At 40.4% G+C, this 20,152-nt stretch overlaps 1 protein-coding gene across 1 annotated transcript; it reads left to right on the top strand.

The window, feature by feature from the left end:
- Positions 1–1,621: 1,621 nt before the first annotated feature.
- rel (v-rel avian reticuloendotheliosis viral oncogene homolog) lies at positions 1,622–17,631 on the top strand. The gene is made up of 11 exons (XM_071481413.1): positions 1,622–1,752; positions 2,184–2,222; positions 3,869–4,008; positions 4,096–4,244; positions 4,985–5,076; positions 13,331–13,471; positions 14,216–14,320; positions 14,554–14,772; positions 14,903–14,968; positions 15,093–15,167; positions 15,276–17,631. The coding sequence occupies exons 1-11, from the start codon at positions 1,746–1,748 to the stop codon at positions 16,187–16,189; spliced, it is 1,947 nt and encodes a 648-aa protein (XP_071337514.1). The 5' UTR covers positions 1,622–1,745; the 3' UTR covers positions 16,190–17,631.
- Positions 17,632–20,152: the final 2,521 nt, after the last annotated feature.

Below are 20,152 nucleotides of genomic sequence, written 5' to 3' on the forward strand. Positions count from 1 at the left end.
AACCATCAAATCTTGTCCATGAGCTGCACGGAGACAATGTTGCCTTCAACACAGCCAAGGTGCCCAAGAAACTGACAAAGAGACATGTCCTCATCACTGAGAATGATGTCCTCTTTGCAGTGCCGGACAGTGTTGTTGAGTTTGCAGCTGATCAGCCTCTACTTGAAGAGATCTGAAGAGAACAGTAGGGATGAGGGGTGCACAGAGTGGCGATAGAGGAGACAGAAAGTTGGCAGGGCTGAAGGGGTAAACTTGTTGCCAGGATGGGGAGACAAGATACTGATGGCAATTACTAATCTGCTATTAGTGCTAAACAAGTCAGTTTTGGACATTAATAACTCAGTCAACTAGTGGTAACTAAAAAACCTTACCCTAGACTGCTGTAACACAACATCAGTAGATCCACAGCTAATTCTAGTGGCGTTTTCTGTGTCTTTTGAATTTGGTAACTAACGTATTCCTGCCTCACACATGTTGAGATGTGAGCGTGTCAAATGTGTACGTATTACTCTTTTACTCTATTACACTAAGGTATGAAGCACAGTATATTACTGTATGTAGGCTATAGTATCAGTTACATCAGCACCATGGACAGAGGACACCAGGAACTCAAAGTGAATCCAACGTATGTAATTAGCATCACTGTAAGTATATACAGAAAACTGGGTAGGCTATCAATGCTATCTGTTTTGCAAATAATAATATATTGTAGCAGTGCTTGCATCGCCAGAATAGATGCTCTCTTTCAAGCCAGTAAAGATAATACAGATCATGACACAGAGCTCCTACACACTATGATAATAACCTTTCTCCTCCAAGGACAAAGTGCATGTATTTTAACACAAAATTCCTATACACTACACTTTTCGATTAGATTTGCAGAACCGGTTTTTGTCTGTCTGACATGACACCATCAACGTCAACCTGAAAAAAAAACCTGACTTGAGGTTTCGTGAGAAGAATCCCCCTGGCCCTGTCTCAACACTGGAGATACCTGCTGGTGGTGTCTGTGGACCTGCGACATGAAAAAACATTTTTGTTTTTTTAAAGTATGAATCTCTCTGCAAGAAAGCTAAAGCTGGGCTAGTTGGCGCCAATTCTTCCAAACAAACTGCATACCTCCTGAAATGTCAGTCTATTCCTTAAAACAAGCCTCTGGGGTTCTCAAGGATCACCAGCTGTACATTGTTCATGAGAAAACTGAGCTAGGTCATAGCAGGAGGTTTCCCACCGTCTGGGTTTAAAACTAACTTCTTCTTTACTTCACTGAGTTAAAAGTGTCAACACAATGACCACAGCTGTCAGAGCTGCCTGTCCAGGTATGCATGATGCTCTTCACTGTGCTGCATGTGGCGACATGCAACAGGTTTACAGTCAGTGGCTGGAATCTGATCCACATTTTCATTTGATTTTATTCTTCATCGAGGCTTTTCTTCCGCAAACTCAAGCTACAGCTATGTGCATTTCTTCTGCACCGTGCGGCCATACTTCAGCCCGCAGTCTCCCCACGCAGCCCTGTGGCAGGCGGCAGAGTCAGGGGGAGTGGCTCTCTCTGTGCCCCCTGCCTCTCATTGGTCAATTCAGATGAAATGGGCGGTGACGGAGGGGAATTCCCGCTTGTCCTTTTTCAACAAATATTGCTTTTTCTGTGTCCTGTCACTCATTCACCTCGGGCGTCTCTGCGAGACGGTGAACCTGTGATACAGCTGAGAGTGAGTGTGCGTGTGTGTGCGTGTGTGTGCACCATGAATGGTGAGTACCAGCATCTTTATTTACTGTTTAATACCAATGGCGCGGTTAAGATGGAGACGTTAAGGCAAGATTTGATAGATGTCAGTGATGTTCAAAGACAGCCAGGCTGTAGGTGTTTTGTTTATATGGAGATCTGAAGTCCTCTTGTAGTAACAACACAAGTGCTTCTTTCTAAAGTCAAATATTTGTTGGCACTGTTTATTCTGAGTGTGCTCAACAACACAGTGAAACTTCCTCCTTGTTGCAATGATTGACAGCATCAGTGTCAGTAATTACAGGATAGCTTTAGCAGAAGTAAATGCTCTTCCAAACATTACAAACCAGTGACAGTGAACTGTTTCTATTTTGTCAAGTTGTTTTTACTTTTCAGTACAATTTGGCGTATATATTTTTGCCTAATTTGTTCCTATATGTCACATTTTCCTCCTCAGTCCTTATGTCCTCCATGCTGGGAGACGATCCACACCTGAGTAAGAACATTTTAATACCTCTTGTCTAAATTAGCTACCTGCCTCCCGAGTCAAAACTTATATCAAAAGTTAAAATCGCAGAATGTATCCCATTGCAGTGTTATTTCACTTCCTCATTTCTTTTTTCATTTTGTTAAGCCTTTTTCAGCCCTGTGGTGTGAGTGTGTTTGAGAGCCTGAGGTTCTTGGAGTCATCGTCTTTATAATTTGTGGTGTATGAGTTTGAATATTGTGTTATAAACGTCTCTGCGTGTGTGTGTCATCTTTCGGCTCTGTGTTTGTTAATGTAGCTGCAAAATGAGGAAGGCAGGACATGGCTGAGCCACTTTTTTTTTTTTGCCAAACGTACATTTCTTAATTATGTAGGAAATGTGACTTGACTTGTTTCATACTGGTCCACACAACATCTGTGTGTGAGCGCTGTGAGCACTTTGGTTGTGGTGTTAATTGTTGCTCAGTTGTCATGTCCACACAACCTTATTTATGTGCTGTTAAAACATTGGAAACACTGTACACCAAAAACAGACACACTTCCCGGATCAGTTTTAGTTCCTCTCTCACACAGGCATCATGTGGTGCAGGTTTTTTTTTTTTTTTTGTCACACAAAAGGGTCAAAGTTGTACAGACAAACCCGTTTCATGCTGATATGGATGCAGAATGTCTGAGGCTTGCCCTCGTAGTAAACACTGGCTGGATGATTTGCAGACACTATGCTTCTCGTCGGGCTGAATTTGGATGAAAAGTGACGTCTAGCTTACGTGCAATGTTATGTTCACAGTATGTCAGCAATTTATTCCAGTAGGAAACATTTAGATGACTTGTAAAACCAAATATGCTGAGTTTGTCTGTGTCACTTCCCAACCAAATTTTATGTAATTTTAACAGAAGTGTAGACGACCTGCAAATCAGTGCTTATTAGATTATTGAACTGGAGTGTCCATTTTAATTTTGGCAGGTAAAATCAGATGTAGAACAAAAACCGTAAGACTAAGATGAGTTCGTTAATAATAATGATAATTTTCACTGTTTTCTGTTTGTAGACAAAGTGATTTATCCACCTGTGCCACAACAGACATTTAGACTTTATAGCAGCAAACACACAGTTTGTGCTAATAACATTAATAATTGTTCCCACCAAGCCATGACCATGTGTGAGTGAGCAAGCATATACAACACCAGGAGCAGGAAACTGACACAGCCAAATGGAACTCAGCCATCATTCATTTTATTATCTACTCCTGTGCTTTCTAAAGTCAATAGTCTTCTTTGAAAAAGATCATTTTTAACCTGCAAATCTTGATGTCTTTTGACCTGCAAATCAGGGTTTTTAAATGTCAGGAACATGGCCACTGGCCACTACCATCACACCTGACTCCAGCCAGGAACAAAAATCAAGCATAAATTAACAAAATTGGTTTGGCAGCCATGTTTAAAAATGTATTTATGATCTGATCTGAATCATATAATTTGAAACCACTTTGTCCTTCAAATCTTATTTGATGAAAGTCAGTGAACAAACCCACTGAAAGCAGAGAATCATGTCTTGTTTGTGTAGCGACTCCCCTTTACCTCTGTTCTCTCATCCTCTCATCCCTTCCTCTCCACGTTCCCCTTCACTGACTGTTCTCTTCACCTGTGCTCTCCAGTGGCTGAGCCGGCCGTCCAGATCTTTGAGCAGCCGAAGCAGAGGGGAATGCGCTTCAGGTACAAGTGTGAGGGGCGCTCGGCCGGCAGCATCCCCGGAGAGAAGAGCTCCGACAACAACAGGACCTACCCGAGCCTGCAGGTCGGTCAGCTTAATGTTTGCTCAACTGAGTTACGTGTTCATTTGTACAGTCAGTATATAAAGCAGCCTCCTCCTCTCCATCCACAGATCCTGAATTACTCTGGTAAGGGAAAGGTGTGTGTTTACTTGGTGACGAAGAACGAGCCGTACCGACCGCATCCACATGACCTGGTGGGGAAGGACTGCAAAGACGGATTCTACGAGGCCGAGTTCGGTCCAGACCGCAGAGTGATTGCGTGAGTTCTCCTCCCACACTTGCCTCTGTCCAACAAACTCTGTCGTTGTCGTATTCTCTCTGTCACTGTCGTCACCTGACTAATTATCTTCTCAAGTCTCAGTCTTAATCAGCAACAATGCCACACACAAACCACAATATAATTATTAGTGTATTTTATGTTTTGCTTCACTGTTTCGGAAGACACCAACAGTAAATAGGTGACCACTGAGATACAGAGGAAGAAACACACACATGGGCGCGTGCTCACACGCACACACACACACACACACACACACACACACGCACACACACACAGAGCATATTTGTTAAACCATGTCTGTGATGAGGGTGGCAATATGGGAATTCCCCAAGTGACATCACCCATATTTAGAGAGAGAAAACAGAGTGTGTGTGTGTGTAATTGAGCATGTGTGTGAGAGTGTGAATGAGTCAGTATCTTTTGGGGTGTATAATTTGCAAATCCCTCATGGTTTTCAGTTGTAAATTTAGATTAATTTAGAATGAACTGCTGCAGATAAAATCATGAAAAAAAACTGCTTGTTGAAACATCATGAACTGGCCGAACCAAAAGGGTGAGATTAACTTCACCGTTGCTTTGACCTTAATACACAACTTCGTACACCACAGCATTTATATCATACTTCAATTAGGTGTGGCCCCGTGTGTTTAGTTTATTGTAATCGGGTTGCTGCAGTTGTGTCACTTTCTCATGTTATTGTTATGTTATTACTGACGCAGCTTCCAGAACCTGGGTATCCAGTGTGTGAGGAGGAGGGAAGTGAAAGATGCCATCGTACAGAGGATTACCAGAGGGATCAACCCCTTCAACGGTGAGTCTCCTAATTACAGTCCCAGCTGTTTTACATCTTTCCTAGGGAGAAAAAAATCCCACTGACATGTCAACATATTCACGTCAGAGCCTGATAGATAACAGATTTCTGAGAGTTCGGTTCACATTTACTGCCTCATAAACACTGTGGAGCGCAAACAAGAAATGTTAATGTTATAAAAAGGATATATTACAGTTGTAAAATGTTTATTCAATAACATTTACAATAACAGTTATCGTATATTTACTACTGTCATGTTCAACATGTTCTTGTTAAAGGACAAGACTATAACAATATTTTTTTTTTTCTCACAGTCAGTGAATCCAACACCGATAATGAACTGAATGAAGTGTTGTGTGTGTATCCAAAGCCTGATTTGTCAGATTCCTCTGTGCTATAGTCAGTGTTGTGTTTAGTTCAGTTCACAGAGATTACAATCAACTAGTTCACATTCATTTCCTAGGTTTTTTTTGTTTTTTTTTAAATGAGCAGCTCTCAGCTTCCCATCCTTCCCCTGCCCTCAGTCACTGCCACATTACTGCACTACAGAGACAGAGATTAATGTTTTACAATATAAACAACATGTCATAAAGCAGGACGACTCAAAACTGATCAGGTCAGAGCTGCAGTTTATTTAAACTGGAGATGCAATGGAAATTTTATGTAGCCTGCATGAGCCAAATGATGCAAATGATCAAGAACATCAACTAGATTACAGGCTGGTTCAGGCTCCACCGCTAGCTCCGTTACAGTCCCCAGCTGAGAGATGTGCTATGATTTCAGATCCTCAAGTGTTGCTGTAAAACACTCTACTTCTTCTTCTGATGCATTTGGTAGATTACTGCCATTGTCTGATGTGTTCATGTCGTTAACTACGCTCACGTTCATGTGCATTAGTTGAGCACAACACTGGCCATAGAGCTCCACTGTCCAAAATGATTAAAGATAGTGAGATTATGAACAATGTGCAGTAAATGAAATGTGTATGAAATCACAGGCCCCAGCAAATGCACTGTTTTAAAAAGTACCCTGGTCAGCTGATTTAGGAAATTATGAAGCTTTTTCAAATTATTAAACTATATAATTGTGATCAGTTTGTTAATAGTAATACTGTGCCACAACACTGTGCACACTGATACAATATATATCTGATAAACTAATACCATCTGATCAGCATCAGACTCTAATTAGCACTAGACAAAACAATGAGTGTCATTTTATTTATTTAATGTGTCATACATGACTGAGCACTGTGTTCTGCTGCTGCTGCTGCTGCTGCTGGTACAGCTGCTGTTATCGTTGCCGCTGGTTACTGTTACTGCTGTTGCCGCTCTAGCTTTTCCTGCTGTTGTTACTGGTAAACGGGTTGAAAACAATTCAAAAGAATTGTTTTCAAATGCTGGTTGACCCAGTTCTCAGGCAGATGAGAAGATTTTCCTAACATCGAGTCAAAAAAATCTGTCCTGTTACCGCTGCACTATCTACAGTAATGCCATTTCCTCTGTGTGCTTTCACTCTGCGGTCCTCTGGTGCACAGAGACAGCACTTCTCGTGTACAAACAGGCGTTGAGCTACTTCCCCATTCTTGTTCACAGTTGCTCAATTCAGCACAGTGCAGGATGCCACGTGAGAGCTGGGAATGCAGGATTCATTAAAAGGGGGAGGGGGGGGGGCCGAGGGGGTTCCCCAGCTCTCAGAGATGATGATAAAAGTAGGGTATGGTGCTTTACAGGTCTGTAAAAGTGTGGAGGTTTATAACCGGCTCAGGTTCACTTTCTGTCTTTCAAACATACAATCATGATCTCAGATTTTTGCAATTTGCTCTTGTGCTTTGACTTATTACTGTGTGTGTGCTTGCAAAAGCGTTTTTTTTTTTCTCATACTTCACTGTCACTTGGGCACATCCTACGAGGCCTAAGCACCATATACTGAGTTTCATAGAATGATAGAGTAATGACCTAAAAATAAACATGAAACCGTTCAAATGCAGATGGGCTGTGTCTGATATGAACCCCTCACCCCTTGCTGACATTTTTAGTCCTTTGCTCAGTCTACTGAGCTTCACCACATGTAACCACATCTCTGCTCCCTGTGTGATAGTATTAGAGTCGAGGAACTAATTCAGGCTGAGAGGTTCTTAGAAGTTGAAGATGGTAGTGGACCCTTTGGTCCAGGGTCATGAGATGAATATTTGTAAGCTCAGACATATCTTCCAAAGACAGCTGCTTGGGGTTGTAGATAAAATATTTGCATTCTTCGCATAAATGAGCACAAAATTCAAATTTATGTTTATGTCTAAAATACTGTTGGAAACATTCATATGGCCAAATTACAGCTCACTCATCTTATTCCCCAACAGAGCAGTTTTAGACCTACAGATTTTGGATGGTTAGTTGTCTTTGATAGATGGATAAACTGTGTGAAGAACATGACTACAGTCATAATTTTAATATTGTTTTTCTTTGAAAAGAATTGTTTCCTGCATCTTTATCTAACAGGGAGGGTGACGGTGATCAGATAACCTCAACTTCTAACATGGATGAGATCATATAAGAAATATTGTCGGTATTTTGTCCATGAAGAGTCATTCTGATAATGAAGTGTCATCATTATCAAGAAATTTACTTCCATCTAGCAACCATATAATTGAGAAAGGGAGGATTTCAAGTTGGGTGCCAGACGACAGGACTATATTTTCACTACTTTATTGAAACAAATTAGATTAAAGGCCCCATATTTTACTCGTCTGGGGTTTTATTTGAAGTGTTGATACCAACAAGAAGATATATTTGTGTTTTAGATATTAAAAACCATCTCAGTGTAGTTTCACATCTCCTCTCTCAGGCTTCTCTCTGCAGCTCTAGTAAGAACATGTCAGTCAGCCAATCAGAAGAGAGGATCTGCGTAGTTGTGGTGCTGTGACGATGGATGTAAAACAGTTACGTGATTCTTATTTGATCGTATCTGGTGAATGTAGTGTTATTGGTCAGGCAGACATGACAACAGACACAGATCGAATACATTTACTGCCACAGACGGTATAATGGGCAGCTGGATGTCTTTTTCACGTGGCTCCAACCTTCCCCTCTCTTCAGCTCACTTCTGCTGTGAAACTCAGCTGCTTCCTGTGTCGGGGGGGAGATAAGCTAGCGCCCTGCCCCCCCCCAATACTCACCCCAGAGCACTTGCACAACCACCTTTACGCACATACACATAAAACCCTTTCTGACCTCACCTCATGCATGTGAAGCTTTGTTCAGGCCACATCGGTGCAGCTGTCTGACCTGAGTCTGAGACCTGATGAGACTATAGAGTGAATGAGGTCACATCACCTGAACCAGCGGTGACACAACTGAATACTGTGTGTGACATAGTGATGTGTTTCTATATTACTATTCCCTCACATGGCAAGGGGCTGTAGTGGTGCAACTGGTAAATGTTTGTGTGGTTTTCTCAGGGGGCAGTGTTTTCTTTTCCAAGAAATACACTCAAAGACACAGCCCGCAATCATTTAAGGTAATAGGTGTGTCTGTGCCGTGCATTAGGTCATAGAGAGTAACAGACAGAGCAAAACTAAGTGCTCAAAGGGTCCATAAGACTTTGTTGATGTTAAGACATGATTTCAAAGCTTGTGGTTGTGAATCACATTTCCTGAACCTGTGAAAAGAAGATGTTTAAGCTTTAAATCTATATTCAGATTCACATTATTGATATAATTTTAGGTGGACATTCAAGTGTTGAATCTTACTTGATCTTTATCTGAGCTAGTTTTTCCTCTGTCTGTGACTCAGTTATGTAAAAACATTAGTGATTAAACCTGCACAGCCACGCCTATAACTTTAAATCACTATGGACTGTGTCATAGAGCAGGTTCCTCTGTTTTATTTTACAATCACTTTTCCCACAGGGTATAATTTCATCTCATCTCTCTTTATTTTAACCCATACTAAACATATTATTTGTATTTGGAAGTCATGCTTCACTTAAAATAAGTGCTGGAAGATGGTTGGTCAGTGCTGTTGAAGAATATTATAATGAAGCACTATTGCAGTGTTTTTTTACGCCACTTACCCTTCCTCTGTTTGTCTTTGCTGAAGACGGTTACTCTGCTGAAAGTGGTTTTTCCATTGGCCTCTCTGTTTGCCTCTGCCAGAATATTTAAGCTGTGTGTGTGTATCTGAAGACCCTCCATCATTTTATAAGCAGTAAAGCAAATTTACATTTATACATGATGTAACTTGAATATATGATTGTGTAGTTGTTGCCTCAGCCTCAGAGGACACACAAACCGAACGTTGCATGTGATGAGTCCTGGTGAAATTGTGAGTCATGCAGTGGAGACACGGTTTGTGGTGAGGCTTGGCACCTGCCTCCCCTTCTTTCTCACTCTCACAGCCTGCTCCCACATTCATTCTAACCACTTACCACGCATCACCGACCCCCCCCCACCTTCCACCCTCCCCCAACCCCCCACCGTCACTGTCTTCATCACCGCTGCAGCCGATGACCCCCCCCACCACCACCACCAATGCCACTCAGCTTCATGCAGCCAGGATGCCCATTGACTCCGGGCGTTGTTTTTTTTTCCATCACACATTCGCTCACCACTTATTTCACCTACAACCCACTTCGCTGCACCTGTCCATCGTCTGCCTCGCTCAACAGCACACTCCTCAAACACTCACGCATACAGTACACCACGCACGGAGACCAACTTAGTATGTTCCATCACTATTTGTTCTGACAGTTCCACTTTCATACACAGGCAAGTCTGCATTTCTCCCTCCTTCAGTTTCTCCACTGTCTCTGTCTCTGCCTCCCACAGAAGATAAACCTGATGACCAGACACAAATCTGAAATATAGCAGAGCTGCATGCAGCTGGAAGACTTTGTGCAGGGACCATTCAAACCCAGGAGTTTATATTTAATTTAATTTAATTTTCACAGTGTCATTTCTGTTGTTGTTGTTGTTGTTGTTGACGAAACATTGATCTTCAACATTACACGAAAATGATATTTTCTAAGAAAGGGGGCACCTGTTACGTCCCACCATCATGATTTATTATATCAGTGAAATGCTGTGGCAGTACTCAGACCAAAGCTCTATATTATTTATGCTGAATTATGGACAGTGACTCATGAGAACCAAGTGATGGCTAGGTGATTGATCGATCGTTATTTTGATCGGAATAAGTTGAAATAAATAGTAATAAAAACTAAAACAGGAAATGTCAGTGTTATGAACAAGCTACACAGGCTGTGCTTATGTTTTGTGTCCTTATGAGATGATGAAGTTTTATTGAATCAGTTTTAATGGTCTGCATCGTTGCTTGGTGTGATAATGTGAGCCTGACCAACAAAGACTTCAGGGAGGAGTCAACCTCAGTTTACTGACCTTTATAACAGGCAGGTGGTAAGAAAGGCTGCTTCCCTTCTCCAGTATCAGGTTGTGGGTTTAGGATCCGGAGACAGAAGTTTCCTTTGTTCCAGAGAGTATTTTACTTTATTGCTTATTTGAACACACTACTTGCTTTACTTTTGCTCTTTGACCTTTGACCTGATGAATGAACTCTTACATATCACTCTGATCATCATGTCATAGTGTCTGTTGATGACAAGTGTTTGGCGCTTTGTGTGTGTTTGTATGTGTGTTATTGTGTATCCTGGCTGCAGATCAGTTTCCCTGTGAGGGACAACTTTGAACTTTGAACAGTCCTCATATGGCTTCATAAATAACATTGAAAGGCATCTTACAATAATAATAATGACCAAATGTAGCTGCTAACATGTCAGTGGATTGAATAATTATGTTATTTTATTGTAATAAAATAATGCATGAAATATAATGGTTTTAAACCCGCTAAATATAAATGGTCCCCTGTCTGTAGCTTCATGTTTAACAGACAGAGATAAGAGTGGCATCGATCTTCTTGTATGACTCTCACAGAGAAAACAAATAAGCTCAAAATGTCGCACAAACAAAAGAACAAACCTGCAGTTGGTATAAAGAAAGTCAGACAGTCTGAGTGCTATAAAAGTCAGAGCCAGACTGACATGTTTGGCTGAATATGATATTTAATGTCTCAGAGCTTGGGAACAAAGCTTCATGTCAACACCAGACAACTTTGGTTTTGTGTTTTGTATCACTTCTCTGTAAAAATGCTCAGGGAGATGTGGAGAGAAGATAAAATGAAATTGCTTTTTTTTAGACTCAAGTCACAAATTTGATGACTTCTGACTAAGCAAAATGCAAACAGACTTGTAACTGCACTTGTGACCTGTGACTTCACTTGGACTTGAGCCTTGAGAGGAAAATCATGGCTGGTGCCAGAGGTGCATGTAGAGACAGAGCAGGAAAAATACCTCGCTAGCTGCCTGTGCTGAACAGGTCTAGTGACACATTAAGAGAGGATGAGGGGTTTCCCTCCATCTCTTGTGTAACTGCACGGCAGGTTTTTGTTTTTTTGTTATACATTGAAGTAGTTCTGGGTGTTTGACCAAACTCTGGTATCACACTGTTGTAAATGACATTTTCAAATGATGTTAGATTTGAAAAGAAACTCAAAAGAGAAAGTTTAAGACTTGAAATTTGACTCTTGCTCATGTCCCACCACTTTCACACACGTCAGGAGCCACCAGGGTCACTCGTGCAGCAGTCTCATCTCTTGCCTGTGTGTTGTGCAGAGGCTCACACACACAGAGGCACACACTCACACTTCTTTCCACCCTGAGGTGACGTCGCTGAGCGTCACCGTAGCGACAAGTTGTAGGCGGGGATGGCCTCGACATGAGCAGGACAGATAGAAATTGAGAGACGGAGGAAGAGAGTGTAGGCAGATGTGAAAGCCTAGTGTGTGTGGGCGTCTCTCAGTAAAAGCTCTCCCCGCGAGGTGTGTGTTTGTGTGTTGCTCTGAGGGCGGGATGTGTGACGCTTGCATGTATGTGTATGTGTTTGCGCAAGTGTGCTGATGAGAATGTAGGCTGGGGACACTTATCTGTGACGTGTTCATTTTGATCCAGAGTTGAGGTTTTGGGGACGACCTACAGATGTGGCAGAGGCATGAGAACATTCTAGATAATTTATCCCCAGAACTATATCATTCAGTTTCACCCTGTTTATATTATTCTTATAATACCTCATTTAAAGGGATGTAGTGGAGAGTGTACATCCATATACTTAAACTAGGTTTAACCACCAGTTTGTTTTTCTGTCAGTTTACCCAAATTACAGATAGTCCTCTTTTCCACTTACCTCCAGTCCTCTCTGGGCATGCAAATATTTTGTTGAGCTGACATTTTGAAACATTCATATTTGAATATTTGACATTTGTTTATGGTGGTCAAAGCAATTAAAAACTACACTGGAAAAATTCAACAGGAAAGTGCATTTTCCTAAACAATGAGGTGGTTACACAAGAGAATTCACAGACTGTGCAATTAACGGTTTTCATAGCATAGTAGAAGTCAGGTTCACTGACAGTGAATTTTTCATTTCCCAAAGCTTCGAGCTCTGCAAACAAAAGTCTATTAACTTAACTCCATTATTTAAGGTTTGTGGCTGCAGAAATCTCCTAACACTGTCTATTTGGATGGGGTACATTGACTCAATAACTGTACTTAAGTACAAAGTTGAAGTACTTACATTTTATTGTAAACATCTACTCCCATACAATCCAGAGGGAAATATTTTTCTTTAATTTGAAAGCTAGTTATTTTACAAATTAAGATTTTAAAACAAAATCAAAAAAACATATGATGAGATATAAACCATATATAAAACTGTTCAAATTACTGTGAAATGTTACTTTCACATATATGCATCAATCATAATCATAATCATAATCATAATCCAATAATATTATGGATTATGATTATGATGGGCTGTGTATTTGCAGTCAAAGTACTTTTAATGTTGATGCATGAAGTACATTTTACTGATAATACTTACATAATTTTCCTTAAGTAACATTATCAGTGCAGGACTTTTAGTTGTAATCAAATGTTTTAATTGTTAGGTATTAGTACTCTTTTCAAAACATTGCAACTTATTGTTATTTTGGTGAACTGGTCTTTATAGATAAAGTAAAAACGGATGACAGTCATCCTTTACATTTGCTGCATGTCACTTATCATGCCTTTAGTAAGCATCTGTGTGTTTTATCTAATTTTCTGTGCCAGTGATGTTGACACTCATGTTCATGTGTGTATATGTGTTTGTGTGTGTGTGTGTGTGTGTGTGTGTGTGTGAACTCAGTGCCCCGCGAACAGCTGCTGCAGACAGAGGAGTACGACCTGAACGTGGTTCGACTGTGCATCCAGGTCTTCCTGCCTGATGAGAACGGCCACTACACTCGATCACTCAACCCCATTGTCACCAACCCCATCTACGACAACAGTGAGTGTCTGTGCTCTGTCTGTATCAGCTGTGTTACTGCTGATGTGGTGTTTGGCAATTACAGCATAATGAAATTCCCATATAATTGCACACCGGGGAAGTCAGGCTGCCCTAGGTGTGTCCACCTTAGGGTTCAGTTGATAGAGCTGATGATTATATAATATTAAGTAAAGATGCAGATACTTTGTGCTAATGTTAATGAATTTCATCAATGTCATACAAATTGAAATAAAGTAACAATAATAATATGCAATAATTGAGGAGTTATGTAAATAGGTGTGTTTGCACATACAGTTAATTGAGCACGTACCTGTAGCTGCAGTGCATGTACACACAAATGTTTGTTGCAAGACCTGTGTACGTGTGTCCAATAGCTATTTTCTCAACACTGTTTCAAGTGTTGCAGTCGGTGATCTAGTTCAGTGTTCCTCACATACATTGAGAAAGGGGAAGTTGTTCATACACACTAACCCTCAAACAACACTGTTACCATGGAGCACTTCCTCTTCTGACAACAGGCATGTGACATGTAACTCAACGTGGTGAGGCTTCGACTGTAAAATGAATGTGAACAGAGACAATATTAAAGCAGCCACACTGAGTCATTTAAGCTGGTCACAACAGTTCATCAATAAATCAGTGTATCGAGCAAAGGCAGATTCTGATATTATCCTACACACTTTTAGTTATTAGATTTGTTGTATATGTTGGGGTAACGTGTGTAACCTATTTCTGCATCATCAGGGGCCCCAAACACAGCAGAGCTGAGGATCTGTCGGGTCAACAGGAACAGTGGCAGTGTTAAAGGCGGGGACGAGATCTTCTTACTGTGTGACAAAGTACAGAAAGGTGTGCACTATCAGTGTTCTGTATACCTTTGCAATGAATCAATCAACAGTTTATTATTTTACACCGTTGTTCAATGTTTTTTAATATAGTTTGCATCTATTTTTTCTTCATTCATCTTCATTCATTCAATGTATCCATCAACCCATTTTGCTTTTCTAGCCATAGTGCCCATCTCTTTGCATGTTCATTCAGTTTTCCCATTCCTGTCATTCAATAATCCCCCTTACCTCCAGATGACATTGAGGTGCGATTCTTCTCATCCGACGGCTGGGAGGCCAAAGGCTCTTTCTCACAGGCTGATGTTCATCGCCAAGTAGCCATTGTCTTCAAGACTCCACCCTACTACAACACTTCTATAACAGAGTCTGTCACCGTGCAGATGCAACTGCGGAGACCTTCTGATCAGGAGGTCAGCGAGCCAATGGACTTCAGATATCTGCCTGACGACAAAGGTGAGCAATGAGTGACTGGTAAATTCAAACTATCACCATTCTTTTGTGTCCAATGGTAGTGTCCAGTAAATGGGACCCAGTTCTCAGTTGTTTTCAGGTGATTTATGTGAGCATTTTGTGTTTGCCATAGATCCGTATGGCTACAATGAGAAAAAGCGCAGAAGAGAGCACTTGATGAAGATATCGGGGTTGTCAGGTAAGAGACATGGTACTGTACGAAGAATACAACCCATCTGATATGATTCTACATGTATGAGCCTGTCCTATGTGTGTCAGTATGAGTGTATGTATTGAAACAAAGGTTTTGTACCTTCCTCTAGGTGGTCCTTTTGCTGGTCTAGCTATGAACAGGCCAAAGGCAGTCCCACAGAGTACCATGAGTCATATGCGGAAAGGTAAGAGGTTGAACTTGATTTTCCTCCAATTGCCAAATACAACATTTCCATCCAGGTTTGGATAGTACTGCCCTGATGTTGCACTAAAACTCACTATTTGTCTTATAGACCTTGGCAACATGTACCCGAGACAACAGCCCACACATACGATGCAGCAGCAACCTACTATATTCAACCAGCCCTACCAAGCAGGGCCTCAGAATGCAATGATGGCATCACAGGCTTCCAATTTACAAATGAGCCATTCGTGGGCAAATCCCAACACAGCACTCTCAATGGATACAGTCACCATAAACCCATCTGGTGCCATGAGCAATCTGCCTCGTCCTAACAACAGCAGACAACAGCAGCCAAACCGTGTATCTGGTTACCCCCACAGAGTGGAGCAGAACAGCTGTGAGAATAACACCCTACCCCAGCTCTCCATGAGGGACTTGCAGTGCTTGGATACAGTCACCCAGGCCTCCGTAATGAGCCAGTCAGAGTCCCAGCAACTCTTTCACATGCAGCACCCAAGGGATGAGCTAGCCTCTGAGACCCGAGCCCAGAACCATCTAGGAAACCAGAACCAGGGTCTCCAATCTGTATGGCCCAGCTTCAGTCAAGTCCAGAACACCTTTAACGGGTCAGTACCTGGAGGTGGAGGGGGGTCACAGGGGCTGGGCTCTTTCCCCTTCCTAGAGGGAATGGAAGGGGATTTTCTGAAGAGCCTGGTGGGAGGAGGTTCTCAGACTGGCTTCCAACTGAAGCAGGAGCCCCAGATCACAGTGGGGCAAGAGACCCATGCTTCTCTCATGCAATCCCCAAGGGAAAACCAAGGAAATACTTACACCAACTTGCTTCCTCGTCCAATGAGCAATGGCACAAACATGGATCCAATGAGGCAGGATGGTTGTGGCAACAGCCAGATTCTTAAAAATCTGCAGAATCCTTACTCAAACAACAGCATGGGCACAGACGAACACTTTCCAACTTTGGCTGACTGGCTCAAAGCAACTCGGCCAGGTGACTATAAAGAGTGACATTTCTGGTATCAAAAAATAAACAGAAGCAGCTCGATGGAGTACATCGGCCTTGTTTAGCCTTGTTAAGCCAGATATTTTACTTCTCCCATTCTGGCCTGGTCAGGCTCAGTGGGCATTTGCTTGGGTTATTACATCTGTAGGCATAAGACCAAAGTTATTGGCAGCCAATTGTATCCAAAACCAGACAAAGACATTGTTTCTAGGTGGTACAACTGATTACTATCTAGTTCCCTCTTACACAAAGACATCACCATGATTGCTTGATATGCTAAACGTGGCAACTGGTAGATTTTCATTGGTCTTTGCCTCCAATTATTAATCCTTGAAAATTAACCAACTGAATCTGGTGTCTTGGCAAAGACATTGGCCATGCAGTTCCTCATTTTATTTCAAGGATTCTTAGTTTCATAATTTGTGTATAGCGCAATTCAGCACAGGTTACACCCCAACCATTGAAATTGAAAATGTTGGTGTGTTTTAAGAAGTGCCAAGTTGCGTCATCACTCTCATCATTCCCCCTAATTAGTCCTGTCAATAAAAGTGAGCTCACATGAATTCAGTTGGTTTCTTCAAGGCTAAGACCTGTATGTGGACGAACCCCACCTTAGGGTGTAATGATAATGACTGTTTCCTAGCCAAAGTTAGATTTCTGAAGGGGTGAATGTACTACCTTCTTTCTTTGTCTTTCTCAGGTGAAGTTGGATTCACTCTCAACATACTGTACAGTAATGAATGTTTTGTTGAGTGTTTGATGTTGAAAAAAAAACAAAAAAACAGGGCTAAATGGATTTTCGGGATTTTGAAAGTACAGCATAACAAATTGCTTATTATCATGGATTTACTTGTTATTGCCTTTAAAAGATTCATACATATTATACATGTCAGTTAAAGTTTGTCACTGTTTTATTGATTTTTTAAAAGTATTTGGTGTTAAATGCACTCTGTACATACATGTTAGCCATAGTTGAGAGTGAAAGCAATGACTATGCTGAAACACTCAAGAACTGGCAAGGTACTGAAATTTCCAATGAGGAAGTGGGAGGAAGCACATTCAGGAGTGTCTTTCCTTTGTAATGACTATGTCATACCAGAGATCACATGTGTTATCCAGAGTTCTCAGAGCATTTCTACCAGATGTTTTATAGATACAGATTCAAATGTTGTGTGTTATTGTTTTATTCATTCAACTGATGCTCTGAGGGACAGTTACAGAAAATGCCTTGGTCAAGATCAGTTTGATGGGACACATGGCAGCAGCCTGCAGGGGAACTTTGTCACCACAAGCATAGCTCATCCTGACTTGTTTTCTTACTTGTATTTCTTGCAAAAGTTTTTTGGTCTTAAATAAAAGTAAATATTTTGATGACAACTTAAGTTTTACTATTTTTGCATTTGTTTTTTTTCTATGGGATCATTAATAAAGAGTGTCTTTATCCACATCATTTGTCATTTATTATCATGTTTACATTTTCCCTACTGGGACCACATATAACTGACCATATAATGAAAAAAACCCAAAAAAACATAACAACCAAAGAACAAATGAATGAATCATTTGTCCATATAACATAATAGATTATTATCCATATAATAATATTGTGTTAAATTGTGATTTCAAGATGTCATGGTTAACAGTTCTCATGTCTACATGAATAGTAACTTAATTATTACATAAATCGATCACATCATAATCACTTGAGAACTTTTATTTTTGAAAAATAATAGAATTTGTTCAAATCAAAAAGTTTGACTCACTGTGATTTTTAATAATTAATTGTATTTATTTATTATATAATTCAATGAAATAATTATCTGGTTGTTATGGCAATATCATTTTTTCCTTATCACACAACCCTCTATGTAGTTTTGCCTGCAGTGAAGGATCAGTGATGTTGCCACTTTTTCATGCTGTTTAAAAGAAGGTAGAGGTGGTTACATTGACACCTGCAAACCAACCAGAATCAAGTATTTTTGATGGTGATGGTAGAATTATTTAGATTTTGTAAAGGTACAATCCCCAACTTTGTTAAAGGCCCCAATGGGGTGTTTCTCTTTAGGTTTCTCTCATTCACAAGAAGCCATCGTTGGACTTCATTAAGCCGTGATTAATGTCAATCTTATCTCTTATGATGACAACAAGTCCATTTGGAGGGATGGACAGATAATTGGAGAGATCACCATGTGTGATCGAGATGAAGCTAAATTCCCAGATTGTCACCATAGAGAAGAGTTTACATAGTGTAGTGCTGTAAAGCAGACAGTTCTGGCCATTATGTATGATGAAATATTTTCTCTGGTGGAGATAATAAGGTGTCGACAGCCTGACATTGAGCAAGTCTTGACGTGTCTCAACAACAAAGTGATGAGTAGACTGGGCCACATGACTCAGCACTTTCAGTTTGAGATACACTGAGTCCTTGCATTACTTTTCATCGTGATTTCGGTCAAGACCAAAACATTTGCTTCCCTTTCTGAGTCCAGTTAGACAAAACAACAGCAAAACCCCTAACAAAGCCAGACTTAATGTGAAATGAAAGTGAGCAGCAGTGAAACCTGGATTTAGTGGCCTGATCGAAACCTGCTGCTTTCATGTCCAGGCACAATTGTAATGTAATGTAAGGTAATGTTAGACTTGATGAGTTATACTACTGTCAGCTATGAAATGACAGCCAGGAGACTATGAGCAGGGAGAAACACTTAGCATGGCTCATGTCTGAAATCTGTCTGTATGTATACATATTGAATTTCAGGTACATATAAAAATTATATTATAAAAAGCCCATTAGAAATTGGATCTATTTATATACTGCCATACAGTATATGTCTAGCTAAAAAATAAAGTGTTTATGTATGTATGCTTATACTGTTGACATATGTTACATCTATGACATATACAGTATATGTCTTATATTACATTTCTATGGGAGGATTTTGTTACCTTTGGACAGAACGTGCTGTTTCCAACCTAACCCAATCCTGGCTGTATATTTACCACACAGACATCACAGTAGTATCAAGCGTCTTATTTTAGCAAGAAAGCACATAAGCTATTTCTCAAAATGTCAAACTAATGCTTTAAACTGTTCAAATTTGTTCAGTAAATCCTAAGCACTCACAATACCTCCACTCCTGTGGAACTAGTTAAATTCATAAAGGTAAAACTCCTATGATGGCTTGAACATACAGCACACTGGACTTGCATAACACACTGTGTGTCTGAGAAACACACTGCACAGAATATGGTCAAATTTAGAAGTCACCTGTCGCACAAAAAAGGAAGAGTGACTATAATTACAGTCAATACTGTTGATCACATCAGTTGGGTAAAGTGGATACGTACCTGCACAAACCTGCACAAACCATTATTTATTAATCATATATTGATATTTCATATATTTATATCCTGCCAAATCAAATGTCAAAATACTTGATTTCTTTTTTGATAACTAATGTCAAGGTTTTTTACAAATTCTTAATGTTAGAAGTTAATAAATGCATACACATTCACTTAGCATCACTTCAGTGGGTAGAACTAAATTACTCAGGACTGTTTCTTTTAATCTCAAGGTTTATTAGTCATGTAGTTTCAAAGATGAGTACTTCTCAATATTCTCTTTTGCAGACATTATCCTACCAGCTTTCTAGAGATGCCCCTTTTAGTTCCTCTTGTGGCGTCATAATGCAACTTACTTGAAATCTATTGACTCACCTTGTTGTCACATTTGTACCAAAAGCACATAATCTATCTAATGCCTTTTTTTGTGACTTACAGGAGATAAAATCAGATACAATCTAGGATGACCAAGTCACCATGTCATCTCCTGTTGTTTGTGTACACCTGTCATAATAATGAATTCTGACGTGCAGTTATGACACATGTGAAACTGATCTTTACTTCAAGATTTCAATAATCTGATGGTTAAGTGTGGGCAAATCTCTAGTCAATTCCTATAAAAAAAA

The sequence above is a fragment of the Trachinotus anak genome, unplaced genomic scaffold, assembly GCF_046630095.1.
Source record: "Trachinotus anak isolate AG129_WGS33_773 ecotype Australia unplaced genomic scaffold, CSIRO_AGI_Tana_v1 ptg000007l, whole genome shotgun sequence".
In the NCBI taxonomy this organism is placed as follows: domain Eukaryota; kingdom Metazoa; phylum Chordata; class Actinopteri; order Carangiformes; family Carangidae; genus Trachinotus; species Trachinotus anak.